The sequence below is a fragment of the Triturus cristatus genome, chromosome 6, assembly GCF_964204655.1.
Source record: "Triturus cristatus chromosome 6, aTriCri1.1, whole genome shotgun sequence".
NCBI classification, from domain to species: Eukaryota; Metazoa; Chordata; class Amphibia; order Caudata; family Salamandridae; genus Triturus; species Triturus cristatus.
This window is the reverse complement of record NC_140589.1, coordinates 1,477,532,104-1,477,558,835: the sequence shown is the minus strand read 5'-3', so window position 1 is coordinate 1,477,558,835 and position 26,732 is coordinate 1,477,532,104. Positions and strand designations below refer to the sequence as shown.

Here is a 26,732-nt window from a genome sequence, read left to right as displayed (position 1 = left end):
CCCAATCCGACTAGCAATAGTGTCTCATTCGTTCTCCGTACTACAGCGAAGCTACCAATGATTAGACAACCTAGAACATGCGACTTAGTAAACTCTCAGGAATAGTGGGAAACAAGAACACTCTTTTGTTCACTCTCATACTTGTCCACAACGTGAGTAATCGGAGACACTGTATAGTTTAAAATGTTTATTTTTAACTAACGTGCTTTAAAGTGCCGTACTGTAGCCAATACGAGCAGCATAATGCATAAGAACAATATAATCAGCATTGTTACAATTTCATAAAGCACAAAAGGGGAAATCATATTATAATGACAGTGGAAACAGGACTATAGCGCCTTCTACCACGATCTCCGTGCTCATGAGCTAGTTTAGAATAATTATAGAAGACCTCTGGGCTTTGTCAGCGAGACCCCATACCTACTAGATCAGATGCAATTAATTACATCTCAGGATTAGCACAGCTCTTCTATGTTGGAAAGGTTTTCTCCAAGTGCCTCCACATGCATGTAATGCCATATTAAAAAGCACCCGAGTTTCAGTTGGGCTGCTGTGCTTCATGTTAGGTCTATGTGCGTGGGACTGACCAAAGTGAATCAACAGCATACATTGTTATTCAACCTTGAACACGCTGTGCAGACAGAGAGCATAGTGCCCAGCTGGAAATGTGAAAGGTAGACAGTTCTCATGTGAAGCAGCGCCACGAAAGTATTTCACGAGAACAGAGCCATGTAGTGCCATGTGCAAAAGCGGCAGAATGGCAGCCAAGCATATACTACTTATGCTAACTTAGCAATGTCTGCAGTTAACCCCATTTCCTCACTACACTTTCTATGGGTGTCTAAGAAAACTAAAATCACCATAAGGGTTGTCTGGATTAGTGCAGGATGCTACACTTACATAAGTGAGCACCATATACTAAGCCAGCCTCCTACAATAGGCAACTGAAACATTCAAGTCATAGTCTCTGCTGGAAAATATTCTCTTTATATGCTTTACAATTATTCCTCCTGTGCGCACTTAGTTAAAGAGGTCTTGCACAGAAATGTTGTTGAAAGTCATATAATGATATTCTGGTACCATACCCTTAATGAGTAACATTCTGGCAGTTCCCCTGGATGAAACTTATTCCTCAGATCTGCACCTTTCCTATTCAGGAAGGGAGGCTGGTTTACTGAAAACACATCTAATATTCTAAGGAACCTGGGACCTCTTTCAGGATAGCCTGAGAGGTGATGTGGGTACCTCTGTAAATGTAAGTTGCACCAGGGTCTATCCGTTCAAAGGTTTCTATCAGGGTTATCTGTGAAAAAATGGGACTGCTGACACCATCCTCCTCTGCTTCTACTCCTGGCTTCCAACTCTCCAGACTCCTTCTTCCAAATGTCACACATTCTACTCCCCCCATCACCAGCATTCATTTGATGACATCACAGGAGCTCAGCACTAGCACAGAAGCACTATCAAAGAACATCTGTAATGCAAAGTACCAAAAAGAAGCACTGAAAAGCCCTAAGCTATATTACTGATGTTTGGCAAACGATCACTGCTGTGTAAAAGTGTAACAAACTAAATGACACTGATACACACTTTACAGAAATACTATTACTTAGCAACATACTCATATGCAAGCTCTAAAATTGTGACCCTCACTGGGATTACTTTAAAACCTCAGAATGCTCAAAATGCCAGCTGTTCAAGCGATTGCTAGGCTAAGAGACAAGAACATGTTTCATCCTCAATGAGATCTTGTCCTGGATATACATTCATTTGAAGGTGTCCTGTCTGTCAAATAAGTGCCTTCATCACTCGGCCCTTGGAAACCTAGCCCCACGATTTCTATCACTAACTCTCTGAGGAGTCTAATCAGTTGTAATCAGGCCCTCGTAAATATTCTACGCATGAAACACGCTATTAACGGTGGCTGCCTCTTCCTGTAAGTGAGAAACATTGCTGGAGTTTAGAAAGAAGCTTAAGATAATTCTGTCTAGGTGATGCTTTTAGAGTAGTACCAAGAGGCCCCCCTTTTGATACTGGTTCTACATTAGTGCAGTCAGTGAGTCAGCCACTGCTGTTTTACAAAGAAAGTGTATATTGCTGTTAATACTTGCTCTCATTACATACATAGCCTTTGTATACATTAGTGCAGTCAATGGATCAGTCACCTCTGTTTTACAAAAGAAGTGTAAAATGCTGTTAATACTTGCTCTCATTACATACATGGCCTTTTTATACATTAGTGCAGTCAATGAGTCTGCCACTTCTGTTTTACAAAGGAAGTGTAAATTGCTGTTAATACTTGCTCTCATTACATACATGGCCTTTGTATACCTGACGTTTCTTACTCTCTCTGAGTGCAAAGACCATGTGACAGCGTTTAAGCACTCTTTATGTTTCCCTATATCATAAGAGGTTTCGGCAACATTATGATTTTTGGTCCTTTATTTTTTGGCCGGTGAACTTAAAGATATACGGGCAGATTTACAAGAAAGTGACGCATTTGTAGAGATGCAGCACTTTCCCTGTGCCACCTTGAGAAACCCTTGCGCCACCATTGGTGCGCCGTTTTTACAATACAGCGCACCATGGCGCAAGGTTTGACAGATGCATCAGAAATTTTTTAGCAAAAGTCATGCATTGCTGAAGTCGTGTCGCAAGCACCATGCAACTCCAGCAATGCATGATGAGGCCTATCCTCATTGTGCTGCGTCACTCCAAGCAGGCGTGAGGTTTTGACACAGTGGTGTCCTAGAAGTGGTGCAGTGAAATCTTGTAGATTTCACTGCGTCACTTCTACTAGGCTTTTTTGCATGGAAAACGTCCATCCTGCATACATTATACCTGACACAAGTATAATGTGACGCTGGACTTTACAGTGTGATTCATCTCCCTAGATGCGTCACGTTGTAAATGGGCCGCATTTTTACGCAGCCGCTGCATCACAAAAAGTGACGCAGCAGTGGCGCAAGAATGACGCAAGGGGCTTGTACATCTGCCCCATAATGTGGTGGATGGGCATTCACTATCTAGTTGCTTAATTCAATTCAATCTTTAAAATTCAGCATTTTGTCTGCCTGAAGATGAACAGACGTTTTCTTTTTGTGTCCATTCAGGTTTTGCCTGTGGGACCTTCTGTCATAATAATAAATATTGGTAACCCTAAATTACTGCACACTTGGGGACCTAAAGTCTTGTGCCACTTGTTGTTTACAAATGAATATTAACTTTGTTAGAGGTATCTGTAATGATTAAGCACCTCCTTTTGGCTTATTGCTCACATGGATAGGGGTTGTATAGAAGCCTCACTCTGTGGACTTTGCTTCAAAAGCTTATGTGGGCCCTTTGCATCTTAAAAGAAAAGAGACCCCAATGTTAGTATTAGCGTTTTCCTAATGCCCAACATTGGGAGCAAACAATGATCCTCCAGTGACCTCTGAATTAACCCATGTGCCAAGAAACAACACAAAAAAATTGAAGTGGTCCTCCATGTATCACTCACTGTATGAATTCATTTTGGGAGGAGTTACTGCCTACCCTAGAAAGTCAATAGCCATTGCTTTATTCATGAGTTCAGAAGCCTGTGTGATTTTGTAGCTTGCTAGACTCTGATAATGATTAAGAAATTACTTTTATAATCTCCACTAAGCTTTAGTACTAGGTAATTTTGCTTTGAAGCCATGCAAATGCTTTAACTTTGTTCAGCACTTATTTTACACTGTTGTGAAACCTCTTCATAGCTGGTTCTTTTTATCTTTTCTTCCATTATTTTTTTAATTTTCTATCATTTCATCCCTTTCCTTCTTCATGGGTCCATTACTGTATATTTTATACTCATTCACAACAGCAAATTTCATGAATCGGATCACTTCCTTTCACATCCATTGATTATCTGAAATTAGGGATGCACATGTAGTTAGTACTCTGATCAATTCTTACTTTATATTTTTACTTATTTCACAGGATGCCTGTCTAGCCGAAATAGAAGACTTAAAAGCGTACACAGAAAAGGTATGGTGCATTTCCTCTTTAAGACATGTTTGACAACTTCTCTTTAAGCTTAATATCAGACATCATAGTCTTAAAGCCCTCTCTCAACTTCCTCCTTTAATATTTCACAAATATAGAAAAACATGCTGTGAGAGAACAATAAGGTTGGATCTGACAAGTCTTTGCAACACAAATGTTACGCTGCAATGCAACCATAACTTACCATGTTTGACTACTGATTACATAACATATACTCAGCTGAGTGCTCTTCCACTGCTTTGAATCTATGTTAACAGGACAATACTAGCCTCTGACATGGATGATCCAAAGCAGGCCTCTGCTAAATGAGGGTTAAATTAACGTTAAAATATGGAGCGCTCCAGAGATTTGATTGGATGTAGCCCCATGTATAACCCCAACATTGGCATTAGAGACTCAGTTGAGAATGTAGGTATCTTGATGGATATTGGAATCCATAAAAGTCAGTGCCTAAAATGTTTTCTTCCAGCACCTTCAAGTAAAGAAAATCCTTCCACTAACTCCCAAGGACATGAAAGCCCAGGTGATTGACTATGGGAATGATCTCTACTCTTCAAATGTCAATCAGTGGTTCACTCAGCTTGAACAAACGCAAATCACACAGTTGGGCCTCATTCTGAGATTATGACATTTTGGTAATATTTGAGCAGGGTTATGATTGGACCACTGGGATTGAGTTCAGGGAAGGATTTGGTTTAACTTCCTTGTGATCATCACTTAAAGCTATCTCTCTGACCAGAACACATGTAAATGATTATCTCTTCACACTCATATGAACATATGTGGCACTCTGCAGTTAACAGAGGAGATAGTCTGGTCCTCCGTAGTGTGCGATGGTCTACACTTTGTGAGATCTTGTACAACCCATGCCCTGGTATCACCTACTGAAAATCTACAATGTATTTTTCAAATAATTTTTTTCATTTCAGTTATTCCATGTATTTACTTGCAAGGACGCAAAAACTCATAATATTTATTGAACAATATAAACTATTTTGAAAAACAAATACCTCACACTGTCTACGCATATGCAACACACAGGCGTCCAAATTATTTCCTTACCAATTATTAATCATTTGTCATAATTATGCATTAGGTGCTAGAGCATTGTATAAATTGAACACAAGAAGGAACTTTGTTCAACACTTTTTTTACTATAGCCAAATATATTGCTTGTAAAGGATCTGATAGGCCTATATGTCGTTCAGATTATGCTAAGGTGCTCTTCCACCACAACTGTTTGATCATCCATGCTACTCTTTCCTAATTTGAAAAAAGGGTTTCATACAACTCTTGATTTTTTTTTAATCCGTAATACTTTCTAAATAAGCTGTCAGTGTAAATGTAATAAGCAGGTGACCTACATGAGGAATCTGGATATATTGCCCTGCAACCCTTCTTTCGATTCAAACCATATTCACCTCAGAAAACACTTACCACACTCTGGAAACTATCTCAACTGGTTTTGAAAACATGTTATTATTATTATTATCTTACTTATTTTAATGCATGGCATGTTCTTTTTTGTGCCTTAAGATACTTATGCATACCTCATTAATGTCTTGCTACAGTCAGCTCTGTCAATCAGATGTGATTTTGATATGACCACTGAAACTTTAAATTCTGCCAGGAGCTCAACCCTATGGTTTAAGGACCTAACAGCAAAGCTTCTTTTAGATGCTTTGTACAGAAATGGGGGCAATTTCTAGTGTGAGCTGGCTGCCTGTCTTCCTTCCAGGCTGGTGAAAGTGTCCTGGACTAGAACCCCTCCAGAAAGGGGCTCTAGTCCTATCTTCTCTCTTAAACTCCCCAAAGCCTCCACTCTGCTCTCGACTGAGAAACCATTTGATAACTTCCAAAATTGCCTCAATATTGTGACCAATCAGGTGCAGCCCTGGCTAAATATATATTTTATGCCCTAGTACCCATCCCACTCAGTCAGAAAACCTCTGTGATAACCCAATTCATTTCTCTTTGTCATATAATTTTTTTTTTAACTCTTTATTTAGAGTTTTGTCATTTGAATACATCAATGCAACATACACGTCCATATACGGCAACAACTGAGGATCAATACTCTACTTGATATCAGACACTTGAGGCAGTTACATGTTCATAGCAACATTCCCCTTCGATGAGCCCTCCAGATCACATATCCTTTCAGTAGGGCATCCGCTCTCCCCCCGTCAAATCCATTCCACAATACTCGTCAGGATGTAGCATACCTCCGGACACTTCTATACGCACAACTCTGTGGAAGGTCAGTAGTGGTTATGTGCACCCCTCTGCGCCAGCGCAGGGGGATTGTGCGAAAGGGAAGCGCCGCAGGCCACCAGCGGTTACACCCCGGAGTAGCCTTCGTCCCGGCAGCAACTCTATAGAAAGAGCGGGCAGCATGTGATTTAGGCCCCGAAAGGCATAAACAGGAGGCATCCCTCCCAGTGTATGCGGACAACAGAGGAGTCATCCCTCAGTGGTAACAGAGGGCAATCGCCGGTCGTCATGTGCCGCGAGGTATCGTGTCAAGGGTCCCCAAATATCAGGGGGGCGGGACGCAGGCGGAAGCAACTCAGAATACAATAGGACATTTTCCTGGCAAGTGAGCATATCCTGCAGCCATTCCTTAAACTTGGGGCGTCTTCCCCGTCCCCATCGGCACGCTATACGTCGCTTGGCGAGCAATAACGCACTAGTAACAAAGCGGCGATCTGGCTTCGGTACGTCTCGGGTGTACCCCAGTAAGGCCTGTAAAGGAGAGGGCCGCAGCGGGGACCCCAGCATTTCCCCCAGGGCCGCGTATACCTGACTCCAATATTCGTCTATGCTCGGGCAGGTCCAGGCTAAATGTAGGAAATCCGAGCCGGGAGAGTGGCATCTATCACAACGGTCGTTATCGCGGAGATTAAACCTGTACATCTGGGCTGGTGTGCAGTAGAGGCGATGCAGGAACTTATAGTGGATAACGCGAAACCTACTGCTAGAGGAGATCATTTCAGTTTGCAAACAGCAGTATTCCCACTGGTCGTCCGTAAATGCAATACCGAGCTCAGCCTCCCAACATGCCCGGGACCTCAACGCCTCCCCCCCCGACACGGTTATAAACACGCCGATAAAGCGAGGATACCATGTGCGATGGGGAAGAGGAGGCAAGCAAATGATGGAATGGTTCCAGAACGGTGGGTTCGGCCGGATATGCCGGCAATATTTTCTGTAGCCCACTACGAAGCCGAATAAAAGCAAAAACCTCCAAGGGGGTAGGGGCCGCGTCCCCATAAAGGAGCGGGAGGTCACGAAACCTGCCCTCATGAAATAGGTCACCCCAGCACATAATCCCCATTTTCAGTTTTATTCTCTGGAACATCCCCTCTCCTAAGAGTGGGAGGGCCGGGTGGTACACCAGAGGCATCAGTGGGGAATAAAGAAGCGACATGCCCAGGCGACCCGCGATGACACTCCAAGCATGTGCAGTAGCATGCACGGGGTTGCGGTCCGCGCGAGGCGACGGCACGTCAGCAAGGGCCGCTCCCTCAAGCGGGATCGGATCCGCCAGCCAGTGCTCCACCGCTGTCTGCGGCATGAAAGGAGAGGGTCGGTACCAATAGTACGCATAGTGTGCTTGGGCGCAGTTGTAGTAAAGTTCGAAATCGGGTATATCGAACCCGCCTTGTATGTACGGTCGCCTGAGTACAGTCCACTTAAGCCGCGGCCTCTTTCCCCCCCACACCAATCGGATTAGTTCTGACCGTAATGCCCTAAAAACAATTGCCGCCCGGATGAAACAGTATATTGAGGAAGAGGTAGAGCAGCTTGGGGAGTGTGAGAAGTTGGCCTGATATATGATGTCACTAATTCTAGTGTACACCTTGTATCAGTCCAAACAACCCTTATGGTGATTGGTTGTAAAGTCAACCTTATAGACCAGCTATCCTAGTGGTAGCATGGACAAGAGCAGTCTTAGGCTAAACTCTGAATGGCATGTGAAGCCAGCTGTTATACCATATGTAATCCCTTGAATACCAAATGAAAGGACACCACAACAGATATATATAAAAATAGAATGTATTTATTCTAGTCAAACCCTCAGCACTCTTTATGAGATTCGAGGTAAGTACAACACAGTCTTATTTAAGCATACATTAAGTCACACAGGTAAGTAATACAGTTAGGCCCTAGGGGCCACGCAAACCATATACTAAGTAGTTGGTATAAGAACCACTGTCATGAACACAGGATAGGCCTAGGCCTAGGGAGTCGCTGGGGCTACACTATACTACCAAAGGTTAGGAAGCGGGAGGCCCACGGGATTCAGGTGCAGAGTGGAAACACTCACGCGTAATGCGTAAAAGTCAATAGAAATGTAAGTTATTAGAAATTAACAGTTTTAGGACACTTCTGGTATAGCTAGGAAGTCGAGACTCGGAAACTAGACCCTTGGATAGTCAATACCCTTGTGAGCACCGAAGTACTCAAGTTACCTAGCCCACGGGCTGCAGGTGCATAGGTGTGAACTTGCGTCGGGTTTCGTCGTTGACTCCTATGGATGCCTGAAGGAAAGTTGCTGACAGGCAGTCAGTGAAGAGTGTCCGGTGGATCCCAAGGATGGAATCAAGAAGGAAGGATACCTGCAAGCAGAAGGGACAGAGTCTAGGTCACCAGCCAGGAGCCGGGAAGGAACCAGGAAGGAACCAGGCGATGTCGTGAAGATGCAGGTGAAGAGGTGAAGCTTGCAGCAGTCACGGGTACCAGGAGGCGTCGAGGATGACCAGGACCAGGAGGTGAGCTGTCCCACGAAGGCTCTTGCTGTCGGCGGCGTCGAAGTCGAGTCAGGACCCAACAAGCCTTGGCAAGCGGAACCCACGCAGGATGGAGGACTTGCTTCTGGTGCAGACCAGGAAGGTCTGGGGTGCTTCTTTTTCACAGAGGAGCGGGTGCCAGTCTGGAGGAGCCGGACCAGCAAGTTGAAAACAAAGGTTCGTCGTCGCAGAGGTCACTAGCCAACGGGCCAGCAACCGGATAACACGTCAAGCAACTCGGGTGCAGAAGGGCCCCACGCAGAACACGTGAAGTGTGGGGAGCTGGTCTTCTTTGCAGATGGTGCTCGGGATGGGGGCTTCTCAATTCCCCAAGCACAGCCTCGAGGGAGCCTCGGAAGTTGCGCTAGTCAGGTACTAGCCACTTTTCCCAAGTCGCCGGTCCCACGTCCCTCGTCGCCTCCACGGGTCTCAGCTTCGCTGGAGATGTGGATCTGGGTCAGAGGTGTCTGGAAGTCTCAGCGCTGGTCAGTCTCTGCAGTCGTCCCTCGTAGGATCAGTCGCAAAGCAAGCAGCGGTCGCTGGATGGTGCCTGGTTGCCCAGGGTGGTCACTCCTTGGCCACAAGGGAGATTTCTTCAGTCTTCTTCCTGAGGTCGAATGTCGAAGGTCCAGAGTTTCTGTACAAGTTGCAGATTCAGGTTAATCTAATTTAGCAGGGCTCAGCTACCTACTGATATACTGGGCTAGTGGGCTGGGCTACCTGCAAGGTCCCTCCTATGGGTGGGACCAGGAAGGGGAGTGGCTACGCCCCCTTTCCTTTGTCCAGTTTCGCGCCAGAGCTGGGGCTGGAGTGCCCCAGCACCGGTTTGAACTGGACTATGCATGGGACACCTTGTGTGCCCCAGGCATGTCTCATTCCTTTCAGCCCTCCCTGCCGCAATACACTAAAGTCTGTCTGGGGAGGTGCTAGCTCCTCCCCAAGCAGGAAACCTATTGTCCAGGCCTCCCTGGCTGGGAGGGCTCCCAGCTGCAGGAGGTCAGACTCGTGTCTGTGGCAGCAGCATCCATTTTGTGATGCTGAGGCTTTGGTCAGAGTTAAACAGCAAAGTAGGATTTTAACATGTCTCTCCCTCTAGAAGGGGGGAATAATATCCTCATCACCAGAAAGGGTATGGGGGTATTATTCCAAAGTGTTAGACACCTTACACGACATGTTTTGATAAAGCCAAACAATAGTTACCATAACCGTTTAAGATTATAAGGCACTTTAAGAGTATATGGTAGGCTATATCATAGAACAGCTATAAGGACATGGTTCCGAAAGCTGCAGACAGGCTCAGCTCATGCTAGAGCACCATCTCACATGTTACCAAGCACTCTGCCTCCAGGATTGTTAAGGCCTGCCATAGGAGTGGCTGATTGGTACACATGTGTCTATAGATAAGGTAGGTATAGGAATACTACACCTAAGCAAGGGGTGATTACACGACCTTGCCCCAGCTGAGTGATCAGCCAGTTGTGTCTGATTGGAAGGCCAGGCCAGGGGTGGCATAATACATGCTGCAGCCCCTGGGAGGCCTATTGTACACCTATGCCATGGGTACCTAGGGTACACTGTACAGGGTCCAATAAGGTGATCCTTACCAATTTGGTATGTACCTAGGGTACATGGAGTCCATTTTAAAGAGAGAGCAGACAGCCTGAGACCCTGAGTGGCAGGATCTCAGGCCAACTAAGTCGAAAAACCAGCTAGACACTAGGCAAAAAGTTGGGGGTAACCATAGTCAGATATCCACCTTCCTACAGGGAGTATAACCATCTTTATTAGGGAGGTCCGACCAGCCATGGTCAACGGTAGGGTCAGCCACCTGGTCACGTGCGCGCATATGGCGTCAAGAGCCCTGCCATAATTCATGCGCATCACTTCTTGCCGATCCCTGGAGACCCACACCCCCAAGTACTTCACATCTGTATCGCGCCACTCTAGTGGAAAATCAAGCTGAATTCGGTCAGTGCCTTCCGTAAGAGGGAAAATAGCGGATTTACCCCAGTTGATGTGTATCCCCGAGTACAGCGCAAATCTAACGAATTCTCTAAGTATGGGCTTTAAATTATCCCGGGGATGCTTGATATATAGCGTGATATCGTCCGCATAGAGTGACAATAAAATTTTCCGCCGTTGGCATCTCAGGGATGCCAGCGGTTCTATCGCTAAAGCGAAAAGAAGCGGTGAAAGTGGGCATCCCTGCCTAGTACCTCTAGTGACGAGGGAGGGATCAGAGACGCGACCATTAATGAGGACTCTTGCCATGGGGCGGTGATACAGGATTTGAATCCATCTGGAGAAAGCCAACGGCATGCCCATGTTTCTTAGGATCAAATGAAGGTAGTCTCATTCGACCGAGTCGAACGCCTTGGTGGCGTCCAGGAAGACCGCCACCAAGGCGAGAGATGGATCAGCGTTGTTCTGGACCGAGAAAAGCGTTCGTAAACTGTGGGAGGTAGATCTACCGGGGATAAACCCCGTCTGGTCCGAGAGAATCAATCCTCCAATCAAAAGATTAACGCGGTTTGCCAGTACTTTAGCCAGGATCTTCACATCGCTATTAATGAGAGATAGGGGCCTATAGGAATCGCAGCAGTCAGGGGGTTTTCCTGGTTTGAGAAGAGAGACTATCAGGGTCTCTGACATACTGGGTGGCAAGGATCCAGTCTCATTTGCATCCTCGAATACCTCCCGTAAGACTGCCGCCAATGGGTCAATGAAAGTTTTGTAATACTCGATGGGGAAGCCATCCAGACCCGGCGACTTACCCGATGCCGTTTGCATTATGGCTTCTTTAATTTCGGCTAGCCCGATGGGAGCCGCCAAGAGTTCCCGCTGAGCGTCGGATATCCATCCGAGGGTAAGCTCCGACAAGTATTCGGACATCTCCAATGGCGACTCTCGCTTGGATGTGTACAGGGCGGTATAATGTGATACAAAGGTGAAAAGAATAGAAGACGTATCGCGCTGCATCGTGCCGTCAGGGGCCTTGACCTCCAGTATGTGATTGGCGCATCGCGGAGGGCGGACAGCACCCGCCAGAAACTTGCCGGGCCGCTCCCCCTCCCCATACACCCACGCAGCGAAATGTTTACCACGAAAATGGACTTCCCTCTCAGCTGTGACCTTGAACTCAGTGAGCTTGGTGCGGTATTCAAGTTGTGCCACAGGGTTATTCAAAAAATTAGGGGCAGTTTCTAATACGTGTAAAGCGCGCTCCAGGGTGGTCAGCGTGGTGCGAAGCGAATGCAGAACTCCCGAGCCCTTAGAGATACACAGGCCCCCATGGTGGCCTTGAAGGCCTCCCACACCATCGCCACGCTGTCCACCGAACCCCTATTCCGATCTATAAATTCTGTAATCTCCTGAGCCATCTCAGTCTTTAAGAGTTCGTCCAGTAGGATATTAGGCTGCATGCGCCATGGAAGCGGCTCACCGACCAATCCAGTTCTAGCCAGGATGATCAGCACAGGCGCATGATTCGAATAAGTACGAGGCAAGTGCCGCGCTCCCAACAGTGAGGACCCCAGACTCCTGGAGAGTAGCATATAATCTAACCTAGCCCAGGTGGAGTGCAGTGCCGACCAATGAGTGCCCTCTTGCGTATCTGGGTGGATGCATCGCCAGGCATCAAACAGCGAATGATGAACCAGTAGGTCAGAAATGTAGGCCTGTGAGCGAGGATGATGCGCGGTGTCTGCATTAGATCGATCCAGAGTAGGGTCTAGAGTAACATTAAAATCGCCCCCCCAGATCAGGTGTGTGGATCCTATGCCCAATATGACCTCCCACAGAGAGATAAAGTGTGTGGGTCCATCAATGTTGGGCCAGTAGGAGGATGCGATGGTGACAGTAGTGCCTCCCATCCGTCCCCACACAACACAGAACCGTCCCTCCACGTCAGTTTTTTCCCCCAAAGCTATAAATGGAGTGTGTTTCCTGACTAGTATGGCTGTGCCCCTGGAATATGTTGAATATGAAGAAAAAAGGCCATAAGCGGCCCATCTAGATGCAAATGTAGGTGATCAGTGTGGGTTTCTTGCAGCAATGCGATGTGTATCTGATGGCGATCAAGATAACCCAGGACCTGCCGACGCTTACGCGGATCTCCCAGCCCCCGTATATTTCACGTCAAGACATTGACTCTGCTGTGCGGGTCGTGTTGTGCAAATCTATCCCCCTGCGCCATTACTCGGAGGGACGCCAAATGCCAGAGCCAAGCGTGTCTCGCAGCTGAGCCTCAGACCTCTGCTGCCTATCTCTCCCATACCAGTGTGAAGTTGCGCCGTCGCCTTCAGGCCCCAATACGGGGATCGCAAGACATCGAACCCAAGTGTACAAGATTGTGTGATCCAATGTCCAAGTGTAGTGTTGCATTTACATGTCCCTCCCCCTCCCATTCCGACCGACTTCCCCAACTCGTCGGAGGGGACCCTCCCTATAAACTGTTCCCCTGTCATCAACTCCATGCCCCGTTCCTCCCCCTCCCACCGCGACAGCCCAAACCTGTCGGGAGCTAGACCCCTCCCATCCCTTATAACAAACAGAACCAGAGTTGTGGGGTATTCCCTCTCTGGGAGACACCAGTGAGCTGGATCTGCCCTCCCCAACCCCAATATTGACCCACTGCACCGTCACCACTGTGAGCGAGGAGCTGACGTGGGGAGGGGGGGGGGGAGTGCCAAGGCGAACAGTAGCGTCAATTTCTGAGCCAGTGCATCATAAGGAGTGTGTCACGGCACCAGTGAGACCCCTGCTGTCAATGTCCTCCTGTCTCTTGCAAGGTTAACGGAAGACCAAAAGAATTGGAGCATGCCCCGCCATGGTCAAGACAATCGCCCCATGAGTTCAGCCAGTTTATATCTGTAGCTGGGAGAAGGCAGGAGCCGAGGAGAAAAAGAAAAAAGCCAGGAAGCACAGGTAATAAGGAGTATGAGAGAAAGGTAGAAGTAAGGAAAAAGAAGAAACCCAGTCATCAATACTCATCAATCCGGAGCAGAAGTCGGGGATCGGGATCCAGATCGTGTCCCAGGGCTGCGCCGCTGGGAGGCGGAGGAATGCTGTTCCTTTAGGAAGTCCTCCACCTGCTGCGGACTACCAAAGAAGAGAGCTTTGCCATGGTGAGTGATTTTGAGCCTGGCGGGATACAGCATAGAATATGGAATGTCTCTCTGCAGCAGTTTCTTCTTCACTCCCGCGAACTTGCGGCGGGCCTCCTGTACCATCTGGGTAAAATCCGGATAGGAGGAGATAGTGGTATTTTCATGCAGAATCGGTTGTTGCTCCCGGGCCAGTCGCAACAGGGTGTCTCGATCCCTGTAATTGAGGAACTTAATGATGACAAGGCGCGGCGGGGCACCAGGGATCGGCCGCGGCCCCAAGGATCTGTGGGCGCGCTCCACTACAGTTGCGGCGAGAAGGAGTCCCGCCCGAATTTATCAATCAGCAGGCTCTCAATGAACTCCTCCATGTGGCCCCCGCCACTAGACTCTGCAAGGCCAATCAAGCGGACATTGTTCCGTCGAGAACGCGCCTCTAAGTCCTCGTTCTTTTCTGCGATGACCTTAAGCAACCGGTCCATCTGAGAAAGTTTTGTCGCGCCAGTTCCAGCACCATCCTCCAGTTCCGATATCCGTTCCTCCGCTTCCTTCAGGCGCTCCCCGTGTTGATCCAGCCGGTGCACCACCGCATCCAGACGAGTGTTCATGTTGTCGATCTTGGCATCTATGGAGGTTAGGCTCTTCTGCATACCCACAAGGAGGGCCCTCCAGTCCACCTCCTCCTCCCCACTGGGGCCCGGCTCCCCTCCATCCGCAGACTGCGCACGTGTTTTCTTCTTAGGGGGATTGAAATGTAGTGTCGATTATTTCGTGTCCGATTTGCCCATGCTGTCCGCGAGCGCTAGCACAGGTCACCGGAATCCAGGCCGTGCGGGGATTTTGATCTTCCGTGGACGCAGGAGGCGCCGGCCCAGGAGTTCAAGCACGGACCGCACACACCCCCGCGCCACTCCGTACCTTCAACCTTCGTCCTCAGCAGAGCAATCAAGGCCGCCGGCCGCCGAAAGCCTCCAAAGGTATACTGATTGATTGATTGATTGAAGCCTTATTTCGATATAAAAACATATCATAAAAGCAATACATTACATCAATAGAAAAAAAACAGTTTAACAAAACACAGTATAAAAGCCTACAGAATCAACAGTGGCGTTTAAAAAAAAAAAAAAAAAAAAGTAAAATGGTAGCCAATTTTAAGAGCCAGTACAGGCCGAAGCACATTACTGTATCAACTGTTTCTTTGCAGATCTTATCCTCCAAGCCCAGCCCAGAAATTTAGCCATACAGCAGGCAAAAAAGGGACGGGCATCTGAACGCAATATGCGTAAGGCTTCCAAATGTGATCTTGTGCCCAGACTCCTACATAGGGGCTTCAACCATCTCAACCTAGGCACAGCATAAGCATGGCACTCAAACAACAGATGAGCTATGGACTCAACCCTTCAGTCACAGAAGGGGCAATAAGGTATAGTTTGAAATGGAGGTTTCCAGGTGGAAGTTAACAATCCTAAGGGAAGTACACCCACCCTAAATTTAAAGTACAATGCTCTGTCGCCCGAGTTATGGATTAAGACCAGATAAGGTTCTCTAAGGGGGAGCTCCTTAACTAGCAGGAACTGGGCAACAGATTTACAATGTTTAGGGTTGCACAATCTCTCGTTATCCACCCAAAACCAATAAGCCTTCTGTAGCATTTGTTTTGAGGGTGTTGTTCTGTTGACCCAAGCGTCTCCTAAACCCAACTCATAAAGAAGTCGCTTAACCTCCCTGAGCCAGGTTACCTTATGCCAGCCTGATAGGGATAAGAGTTCGCTTAGGGCATCTGCATAGCTACTCAGTTCAGGGACGTTCCATATCCTGGCCCATAATAAAAGGGGGCGTAGCCTAGCTTGCTCGCAAATTGGGCGTGTACCTGCATCTAGCAAGAGGGGGATTGTAGGGGTACTGTGGGGTAACTTCATAAGATCTTTATGGAAGTTGTTTTCGAGGTGGGTTAAGATGTCGACTCTCTGTATGCCCCACAATTCCGCGCCATACAATGCTGCACTCACCACCCTTGCCCTGTAAATGTCTAGTAGTGCCCCAATAGGTTTTAAGGATGAGGCACGATGTTCTTTGAGCAGGGCCCCTGCAACCCTCTTATGGGTCAGAAACACCTTTTGGTGGTGCCCCTTCCAACTCATATTGTCACAGAGTCGAATGCCTAGGTGGTCAAATTCTTTGACTTTTTCGAGTGGAACAGAGTCTAAAACAGGAGGGACAACAGATTTCCTGGGGGGGTTAAGAACAAGGAATTTGGTCTTGCTTATATTTATGGACAGGCCCTTGATGTCACAGAAGGCCTTGAAACTAGAAAGCAACTTTTGGATACCTGCTGGTGATTTTGAAATTAGGAGGGTATCATCCGCAAATAGGAGCGTAGGGACTTTCCTGCCAGCCAGGGATGGTGCATCTGACGGGTGTTGAAGCAGATGCTCCACCACTCCGTTAACATAGAGAGAAAACAGAGTGGGGGCAAGCACACACCCCTGGCGGACGCCCCTATCTACGGGAATACGAGATGTTTTTTCCCCCTGGGTACCCCATCTAATCTGAGCAAAGTTGCTTTCATGAAACTTTATGAGCAAAGCCAACAAGTAAGGGGGTATGCCCAACCTATCAAGGACATTCCACAATTGGGCTCTTGGGACCAGGTCGAAGGCAGTTCGCAAGTCTATAAAGACTAGATACAAGATGCCCCCACCCAGCACAACCACTTTCCAATATATAATTAGAAGGCGAAATGTCTGCTCGATGGTGCCTATCCCTGTTCTAAAACCTGCCTGGAAATCTGACAGAACCTGGTTTTCTTCGGCCCACTGCAAGATCCTACCTAGTACCACTTTGCCCGCAACCTTTTGTGTTGAGTCAAGCAGACTAATAGGGCGATAGTTAGCTGGGTCGTCCCGGCAGCCTTTCTTAAAAATAGGGACGACCTCAGCGCCCCTCCATGAATCAGGGAGAGAACCTCCCAGCAGAGCCTCATTCAAGAGTGAGGCAATTAGTCTACTCCACAGTGATGGGTATTTCTTCAACAGGTCACCCGGAATTCCATCAGGACCTGCAGCCTTATTAGATACAATACAGCTGATTGCCCTTTCAACTTCCTCAGTGCTGAAGGGGCAGTCGTTAAATGAAATCTCGGCTGGAAAACTGGCAAGAAGACCCATACTAAGTTGGGGAGCCCCCCGTGGAACAGAATACAGTTTGGAAAAGTGGGCAAACCAGACATCACCAGGGATGTTACAGGTAAACTGAAGATCAAGAGGTTTGTCCCTGGCTCTCAACAGATCCCAAAACCCCTTGGAATCTTTCCTGGTACTTGCCTCCACTAGATCCCGCCAAAAACTGTATTCATGAGCCTCCTTAGCCTCAGCTACAACTTTTTTGTAAAGTTTCCTCGCTAGTCTGATATTGCCTGGATCCTTGCTTTTCACTGCGGAAATGAGTTCCCCCTTAGCAACCCGACATTTGGAGGAATACCACTTATCTCTTGCCCTAGAAGCACCTTTCACAGCAACCCTCGCGCTGGTTTGGGATATAATAAACAGATCGCTTAATGCCACAATGGTTTCTGTGAATATCGGTAAAACAAATTGGCTGGTGACATCTAAGGCATCGAGGCGCGACCCCACCGCTAACATGATGGTCCCTGCCTGAGACATCCTTTCCTCATCCGCTGCTGCTTTAGCCCACTTTAGGCGCCTGCCACAGTTTGAAGGTACAAGTTCATGGGAGGTTTTCCACTTGTGGGGAAACTTGGCTAGGTTCCCGACCTGCCAAGGCGGAATCAGAGTTAGAGAGAGAGGATTGTGGTCACTATCACAAGACGCTATAACCTCCATGTCATAGTGGAATGACCATAGATTGTAATTCAGCATGATATAGTCTATTCTGGAGGTATGTCCCATCCTGTTGTAGGTGTGCGCACCCATAGGATCCGATTTGGATCGTCCATTAGTTGGTCTTAGGTCGTGTTCCAAGCAGAGTGCATTGATGTCTATCGCACTCTGCGTCCATTTAGGAATCGGGTCTAGGGTCAGGGTGGGGATACCTCTCCTTGTGTCCTCATCCCAAGTGTCCAGAATGTCCTCCCTAGCCAATGGTTCAAAGCAGCAGTTGAAGTCGCCTGCAAGAAGAACGTAAGAATCAATTCTGCAGGCGGCTAGATCACTGTTTAAACCTGTAGAGGATAGAGATGATACCCCACCCCTGGCCCCCCTTAGATAGAGGTTAAAAACTTCTAACTTCCTTCCCCCTGGGCATAGTATAGTTATCCTCTGAAGGTCAGGAGAAGGAGTGGGCTTTTGGCTTACACTTAAACCTAGTGCGATACTGACCCATATAAGAAGGCCACCAGACGGGCGACCTTTGCATCCATGTTGTTGGGAAGCTGGGACAAAGTAGGTCGTGAAGCCTACTCTGTGCCTGGGTTCTAGGCACCAGGTTTCCTGCAAGAGACAGATGTTATAAGGGTCCAAAAAGGCGTTCCATTCGGGAATTTCAAAGTTACGGGCGAGCCCTGCCACATTCCAACTTATGATCTTTAACAAGGGTTCGGCTGGGGTAATCTGCCTTGAAGGGTTAACAGGTATAGCCAGATTGAGCACAGGTCCTGCTACCCCCGCAGCTGTTCTTTTTAACCTATGCAGTGGCTCAATCTGGTGATAGTAGGGAGCCATTGCTGCATCGGTCAACTTCCTCACTGCTGGGACATTCTGAGTAGGTGGCAAGGGAATCATACGAGGAGAGTCCAGTCGTTCCACTACGACTTGGGAGCCTAAAGTGCATGACGTGTTCAATCCCCCCTCTGTAGGTAAAGCAAATGGCATTCCCTCTGGGCCTAGGGAGCTAACAGCAGAAGGTTCAATCAACACAGGAAAAGATTCTGTGAGCCCTAGGACCTGTGGTGAAGGTGCTTGGAGAGCAGATTGCCTTGGGGGTCAATCTACCTCCTCAAGACCACCAAACCTATTCGAGGTTGGGAGGCCATTCCAGTTTAAGGGGAAATCTTGGTGGATATTAGGATGACTCCTCCAAGTGTGGTGGTGTACTAATGACCAGTCCTCTTCCCGTGTATGTCTAGGGCGTGGTGGATAAAAGAAGGACAGTGGCCTAGGTATAACAAGAGAACCTTCACCAATGGGCCAAGAACAGATGTGGTGTGCCATGTGAGGGTCCTCAAAGGTCACCACTATACAGTCCCCGGAACTGGTTTTCCTTGTGGGACCCACCCAGGGGATTCTACGTACCATCAGGACTCTGCTTCTCCGGCCATTGGGAATTGGTCTATTCACATTAAGCCAATGCATTATCTTATTCTTCAGAGACCAGTGATTCTCGTATTGTCCGTTTCCAATCTGGGGGACACCCGTCAACACAACCACATAATCATTGGCCTCTGGAGGGAGATCGATATAGCCCCCTCTAAAATTGTTCTTGACAGAAGGGCACTGGGTTGGTTGGTGCGCCACTTCACTGGGAGGGGGTCTATGTGGGACGCCTGCATTAGGTTTGACTGATGGTTGAGGGGTGGGGCGCTTGGGAGCCTTAAGTTTGGGGGCGGTGGTAATATGATCCACACACACGGTCCGCGGTTTGGGAACCGGCCGTACAAAAGCTGGTACTAGAGGGGGGGGTTGCGGGGCTTGTGAAATTAGGACTTGAGGTGGTGGGTCAACTACAGGAAAACCCTGATTTTCTAGACTTCTCAGGCCGAGAGTGGCCAGGGCAATAATGCTCTTTTCCATCTCAAGCAAGTTATTCTCAATGCGTGAGAGTCTAAGATCAAGGGGGGAGAGAAGTTTCTTAAGAGTTTCCCAAACGAAACCTATAAATTCCCCTTCATTCCTTTCCAGACCCTCTACGTGTAAGCCCTCATCCTCTGCCATGATGGTGGAAGAAGCAGTGGCTGTCCCCTCTTTGGCTCCCTCACATTGTGGTTGTTCCCTGGAAACACACCCTCCTATAGCATTGGATACCGGTACACTATTCAATTTCAGCTGTTGTGCAACCGCAATTTTAGCCTTCTTACGACAGTAAGCAGACCAAGAATTGCATTTTCTTTTAGGCTGTTTATCTTTACTAGTGATACACCTAGGTGAAAACATTACAGGGGTGGGGGAATTAAAACTAACATCCTGCTTGAGAGAAATGGTAGGTAGGTTCACTACACTTTCCTGAGTCGGTGGCTCTAAAGTAGGGGAAAATGGGGGAAGAGTCGGGGAGTGGTGAACATCAACCTGCGTGACTACACAATGGGGAATGGCTGGACGCTCCGGGGTAACCGCGGTGGCTATGTGGCCCAGGGAGGATTTTTTTGAGAGTTCGATTACCTGGGACAGTCTTCTGGCGGCTGCCAATTCCAGGGAGACACGAGTCTGAAGTTTAGAAATTTCATGGTCTATGGCTATATTGGTACGGGTGATGAAATCATCCATGGGGCCATTGATTGGAGGGCCACCCTTGGCGGCCTTGCTCCGTGTTAACCTAGTGCACATAACTTAACAACAACAACAAGGGCAACCCCCTGGCTCAACAGTGGGGATGAAATGATAGAATGGTTTGTCAATTTAGGCTCAGACGAGGAAATGTTGGGAAAAGAAAGAAAGAGGGTGGCCCAGTCCAGTCCTCGCAGACCTCGAACGGCCTCAAACGGCCCGCTCTTAGCCCGGTCTTCGCCCCGGTCGCTCCCGCTCGCTCCCGCGCAGCGGAGACTCCAGCTGGTTATCTAGGGGTGGGGCAGGGCTGGGGGCGTGGCCGGCAGGGAGAGCGGCCACAGGTGTGACACGCAGGGACTCCTGGGCAATGGAGTCCCTGCTGGGCTGCTCGCAGCCCTGCCGGTTCACGAGGGCTCAGTTCTTTTTCAGCTCGCCTCCCCACAGTGACTCCTAGCGCAGCGGGACCCGCGCAGCGTGTCCGGTAAGATGCAAGTTCCTCCCCTCAGCACGGGGCACAATCCAACGACGGCAGGCAAAGACTCCAGATCGTCCGGGCAGCAACAGCAAGCAGCAAGGTTTCCCCAAAGGTATACTGTCCAGATGACCAGCCGGGGATCCGACTGCGCCCAGCGGCCAGCAGAAGCCGCAGCGCCCTCCGCACTCTCCTGGCCTCAACGGCAGTCCAATCCGATCACAGACTCACAGTGTAGAGGGCGTCAGAGACCCAGGCCGGGGAAGGGCCGATGAGGCGTCCGCCAAGCCGGTTCCAGCGTCGCAAACCAGTGAGGAATCAAGGAAAAAAAAAAAAAGAAGATGTCGCCGCCGGTCACCGCATCAAGTCCGCTCCCGATGCCTCCACCATGTCCCTCGAGTGAATTCTGGGCCCAAAAGGCGCGCTTCGTCTCCAGGGTGATCGGATGAGGTAGGCAGTCTCAGCGCAGGGACAACAAGTCCCGAGCCCAGGCCACCCTCGGTAGTGGCAGGCAGGATCCCTGAGCAGGTGGAGGGGGGGGCCGCCTCTCAGCAAGCGACCAGGGGCAATGGGGGTCTCGGCCACAGGCCCGCGTCGCGACCGCGGCCCACCAGGCCGCATCAATCCTCTGTGAAAATTTGCAAGGGCCGCCGCTCCACCGCTCCGTACCGCGCACTTCACAGCGGCCGATGTCGCTGAGTGCCGATATCTTCGCCGCTGAGCCGTCGGTACTCAGGAGAACCGCTTTGAGTGTCCCCGAAGTGGTACACTACTCCCCGGTGCCGTCAAGCCGTCTTTATATGGCCGTAAGGATGGTATTTCAGGGTTAAGTTCGCCTGGCCAGCGGGAGCCTCACTGAAGTGCGGCCATTGCAGTCCAGCGCCACCTAGCGCCCCCCCCTCTTTGTCATATAATTAAATGGACAATAACTCAAACACAAATCTGCATCTACATTTACAGCAATATTGCACACAATCTGTATCGTTTAAAGAAAACTGTAGTCCAAGCTTTTGTCCCATACTTATTTTAATAACATATGTATTGTGCTTGCCTTCTCTCATGTTTATCATGGATCTGTCTTTACAGATGAGAGCAGAGAACAATTTGCTTCTAGACAGAATACACACTTTTGAGCAGGACCTGGCAAAAGGAACCATTTGCCCATGTCTTCCTTCACATACATATGCTGTTCCACCAAATACGGAAATGCTTGTCATTTCCCACCAGGTCTCTCAGCAAAGCACCTATTCTTTTGGGACAGGTATGTACATTCTTTTATAATTTTACAATACTTATTAAAAATACATTACCAGGGAGCCACATTTTACCACCCACAATTCCACTACAGATCTGTTACTTCATTGTATGGGCATAGTGATTGGTTGCAGGTGCATGTGGTTTAGCTACTATCAAATCAAGCATTTTGTCAAATGTATCACTAGACTTTGAGTAAGGTAAAATTATTTTATTTACCTCTAACTTTGTCAACCATATAAATTCTCAATACAGCGTTAAGAACCCAGAACGTGATTGATAAATATAAAATCTGAAATGGATTCATTCTTGTATATACATTCACTGACGACAAGCAATATTGACATGCCACAATTTTGCCCCTGAACCTATTGACAGTACATCTGTAGAAAACCTTCAGGCTAGCTTTTGCTGCAGGCGAATGTTGACTGTCTCGTTTATTTTTCACATTTTTTTGAAAGATTTGTTTCCCTCAAGGTGAATTTATCACAATAACATTCTTAAAGTTTGCATTAAAGTAAACAGTATATTGAATTGTCCTTCGTTTGACTGAATTTAATTTTAGGCTAGACATTTTGCAACTTTGCTGACATTGGCTATTGACTTAGCAGAGTGTGCACTTGTCATATTTGAGTCTTATACCTTATGAAACCAACAGACTAAGCGTGTTGTTCTGAAAAACATGCTGGGTGTTTCACATAAATCAAGTCTCACTCACTACTGGTATGTTTCTAGAGTGAGGTTAGTCTTGTTGATGCCACAAATGTAAATGACCCAGAAAGGTTTCTGTTCTTTCCAGAGCTTTATACATTTTGTTTGGATATAAGGCTCACTGATAGAGGTTTCTATAAGCATCAGCAGCTTCTCTCAGCCATCTATTGACACTCACTGTAAAGATGATCAAGAATGTCTTTTAGCAGAAAGTTTCCATCTCTCTGATCTGTTCAAGGAAAGATTTTCACTGTGGGTCCTTCTCCAGTGCTGGGGCCTAGTTCTGCTAAGGATAGGAAACTACTGTTATACAAAGTGGAGTGCTTATTGTTTCAATGCAAAAATGCTCATAACTTTAGCCACATTTTTTATTAAATCAGAATCATCTCTATTAGAGCCATACTTTTTTTGTCATGAAGCAGTAATGAAAACTCTCACTCTCCTAAAACAGGTACAGTACTGGCAGCAGCATTTAGTCAATATACACCGTAATAATTACGTCCTTTTGCACAACCAACAGAAAACATAAAACTATATCCTGCAGAAGCCATTGACTGTTACAGTATTTCCATCTGAACAGTCCCGGGAGTGAGGGACCTTCATGCATGTGCGCTTACGATAAACCCTGCCACATTTAGGGTCCATTATCACCATTGGTGTGGTTGTGCTGCTTGATCAGTCAGACTGAGTGAGTAAGTTTGACTATATGTCAGCGCCAGGACACCTCGGTTGAAGGTAGCCGCGCGCTCTACAAGATGTAATAATAATAATAATATGGCGTGTATGTTTTGGGGCCGTCAAATCAGGGCGTTCGTGCCTGGGACATGTGCCTGTGAGGTGAAGCAGTCTAGGTGTTGTCAAGACTCCAAGGGTGGGTGATGTAGAGGATTGTGGCGCAGTTTCATGTGTTGGGAGGGGGTGTATGATGTTTGTGCAGGCTAGTGCGAGCAGTAACACATCCCAACCAATTATTCTCGTGTGTTTTGCTACCCCTCTGTGTTGCATGGTTATAGCTGCATTCTCCCCCTAGTACATTTTAGCTGTTCTTTTTCCAGCTTGCAGTCTGTGGATCCCTCGTGAACTTCCATGAGATTGCAATATCTCTCCTTGCAAGGATCAGTTTTTTGTTTCTAACTGGTCATTAACCCAGTAGGCAGAGTTCCAGGTTCCAGCGGTTAGGTTTATCCATGATCTTTGTTACTAACTTTCAGAGTTTTCCAGTAGTTGGACAGTGCCATGCAGGTCCAGAACACACGCAGTAGGGGAGAGCCTGCCACCCTGCAACTAGGGAAGTGTTTACTATCATGGTGAATATCTTATGTATACGTTTTGCTATTCGGTATGCCCTATGCAGGATTTGGAAGTGGCTTAGCTTAAACCTTACATTTCTTGAAATCTTTACAACAAAATCCCTGCGTTGTTCCATTCAGTGCCTGTTAGTTGTTTAGCTAGTTCTTCCTTTCAATTGCTTTTGTGCTCTGTTGGACCAATTCACAGAATATCTTCCAGGTCGCGGAATAATACAAGTACCACCCTGTGGGCTGTTCCATGAGTGAGGAGTGTTTGGAGAGCCACATGTGTTAGAGGTTTCAGGTCAGCATATCATCCTATCTCTCTGACCAACCAGGAGTAGGTACAACGATTCAGAGATTGACCGACAGATGTTTTATGGGATTGGCGGTGTTCTTCAAACACCTTTAGCGTTCCGTCTCTGAACAGGTCACTCTTATTTCAGGGTGCAAGTTCTGTGCCACTTCACATCATCAGCAGTTTTCGAGTGCCCTTCGACCCTTTGTCAATGTCCAGTCAATAATGTATTCAATTGTTTGAAGAGTTTCTCAGGGAGCTTTACTGCTAATGTGCAAAAGAGTATGAGAAACCTTGTAGTTCAGTCATTTTAGAGAGGGCTAGTCTGCCTATTATCGACAGGTGAAGTTTCTTCTAGGTCTGAATGGAGTTTCTATTTTTCATTATTGATGTGCCTATGTTCCTGCTAGGGTGTCTGAGTCCATAAGACATATCTGAACACCTTCTATAGAAAAAAGATATTTTGCTTCCACTTTAAGGGAAGGTCAGAAGGAGCACCACCTGCTTGAGACGTCTGTGGGCATAGGGGAAATGGGCATGACTTTTCCTTCTTTACCAGCACTCCAGACCTTGTACCGTAGTGTTCAGCGATCGATATCAAAAGCATTAGGTTGGCTCCTGTGTTACGGAAAGGTAGAAAAACGTTGTCTGTGTCTAGGAAAATTATGCGTTGAGAGCCTTTAAATAGTATTCCAGTTGTGTGCTTTTCCTTCCTTACCATTTCTGTCATTGGCTGTATGGCCAGGATGAACAGAAGTAGGGACGGTGGGCAGGTTTAGGATGAGTCTGAGACTGGGGGGATTGGCAGAGTCTAAAGGGAATCGCTGTCTCGCCCCCAGCAAGTAAAAATGAATATATAAATGTAAAGAACCATACCCACAAATCTAAATATATAAGAATATGAAAATATATGTTTGCGGCATATGAGCTGCAGATTACACACTTGTGCATAGATCGCCATCTGGTGTTGGGCGCGGATGTTTGTTGTTGTTTTTCCTCTTGGAAAGTCTTTGGAAGTCACGAGGTCGGTGTGAGAAAGTGCCATCTTTCTTGCATGGTGTGCCCCCACTTTTTGCTAAATTGCTGAATGTACTTCGATTGAGTGTACCCTGGGTTCCTGCCAATCAGGTGCCCAGGGCCTATGTTCCTTCCTTAAACCACACAAACTCCAAATTGGCAAACCCTAGCCACATGTCAGCCCCTAGTAAATGGTACCCTAGGTACCCAGGGCCTTGTGACCAGGGAAGGCCTCTAAGGGCTGCAGCACTCCTTGTGCCACCCTCAGAGGCCCTGTACCCTTACACACACACACTGCCCTTGCAGGCTGAGTGTCTGGGTGCAGGACAAAACAAAGAGTCGACATGGCACACATCACTGTGTACCATGCCCATCACCTACACTGCCAAGGCATATGCCAGCCACCCCTCTAGCTGGGTGCATTACGCCTATGGTGTGGGCACAGGAGCAGGAGCCCTGTGCCCCTACAGTACCCGGGTCCATTCCTGGGCACTGTAAGTGCAGTGCTGTCATTTAAGGATACATGGTGCTGAGAGCTTGTCAAACACGAGCTCCACAGCACCATACTGGCAACACTGAAGCCTGGGAAGTTTGGTATCAAACTTCTCAGCACATTGAACCCACACTGATGCCAGTGTGGGATTTAATGTACTAAGCACCCCAGAGGGCATCTTAGAAGATGCCCCCTTACAGCTAACTTGCAATCCACGTCTGCTCTGAGGCTGCCCAGGCTGCCACACAGCAGACACGTTGCTGGACCCCTGGGTGGGAGAGCCCCTGCTCTCCCGGGCCTGCAACAATGCACATCCTGGGTGAGGTGAGAAATCTCCTCCCCCAGGATGAGCAAAGGGAAGCTTCAAAGGCATGCCGCCAGTTGGAGTTTCCCCAGGCCACTGCAACCCCCCACTCTGGCGGGAAGCTTGGCCGGAAACCCCATACAAGGACAGGGGATGTGCCAGCCTGCCCACCCCACCCCTCAGGTGGGGGAGGCGAGGTGAAGCACATCTCCGGGCTCTCGCCATCTTGAAGATGGGAGGCCCTACCCTATCAGGATTAGGCTACTGCCCCCCTCCCACAGGAGAGAGGCAGGATAGGGGGTGTACCCACCCCAGGACAAGGACCCATTGGTCCCTGGCCTTCACCTACCTGTAACGCCCCTAAATCTAGTATTTAGGGGCCCCCTGAACCTTCCTTCCCCAGATTCCAGATAGAAAAACGACAAGAAGAGCAAGAAGAACAAAGACCTGCCCTGCAGCTGCTAAAAAGAGAAGAAGACACCAACTGCTTTGGCCCCAGCCCTACCGGCCTGTCGACTCTCGAACCTGCACCA

At 47.9% G+C, this 26,732-nt stretch overlaps 1 protein-coding gene across 5 annotated transcripts in view; it reads left to right on the top strand.

Annotated features, from left to right (window-relative positions):
- LOC146821570 (uncharacterized) overlaps positions 1–26,732 on the top strand; it is a 352,265-nt gene that overhangs the window by 257,336 nt on the left and 68,197 nt on the right. For all 5 annotated transcript variants that reach the window (XM_085612586.1, XM_085612587.1, XM_085612588.1 and 2 more), the window contains 2 exons: positions 3,961–4,008; positions 21,920–22,094. In XM_085612586.1, coding sequence (XP_085468712.1) covers positions 3,961–4,008; positions 21,920–22,094 — 223 coding nt within the window. The remainder of the gene's footprint in view (positions 1–3,960; positions 4,009–21,919; positions 22,095–26,732) is intronic.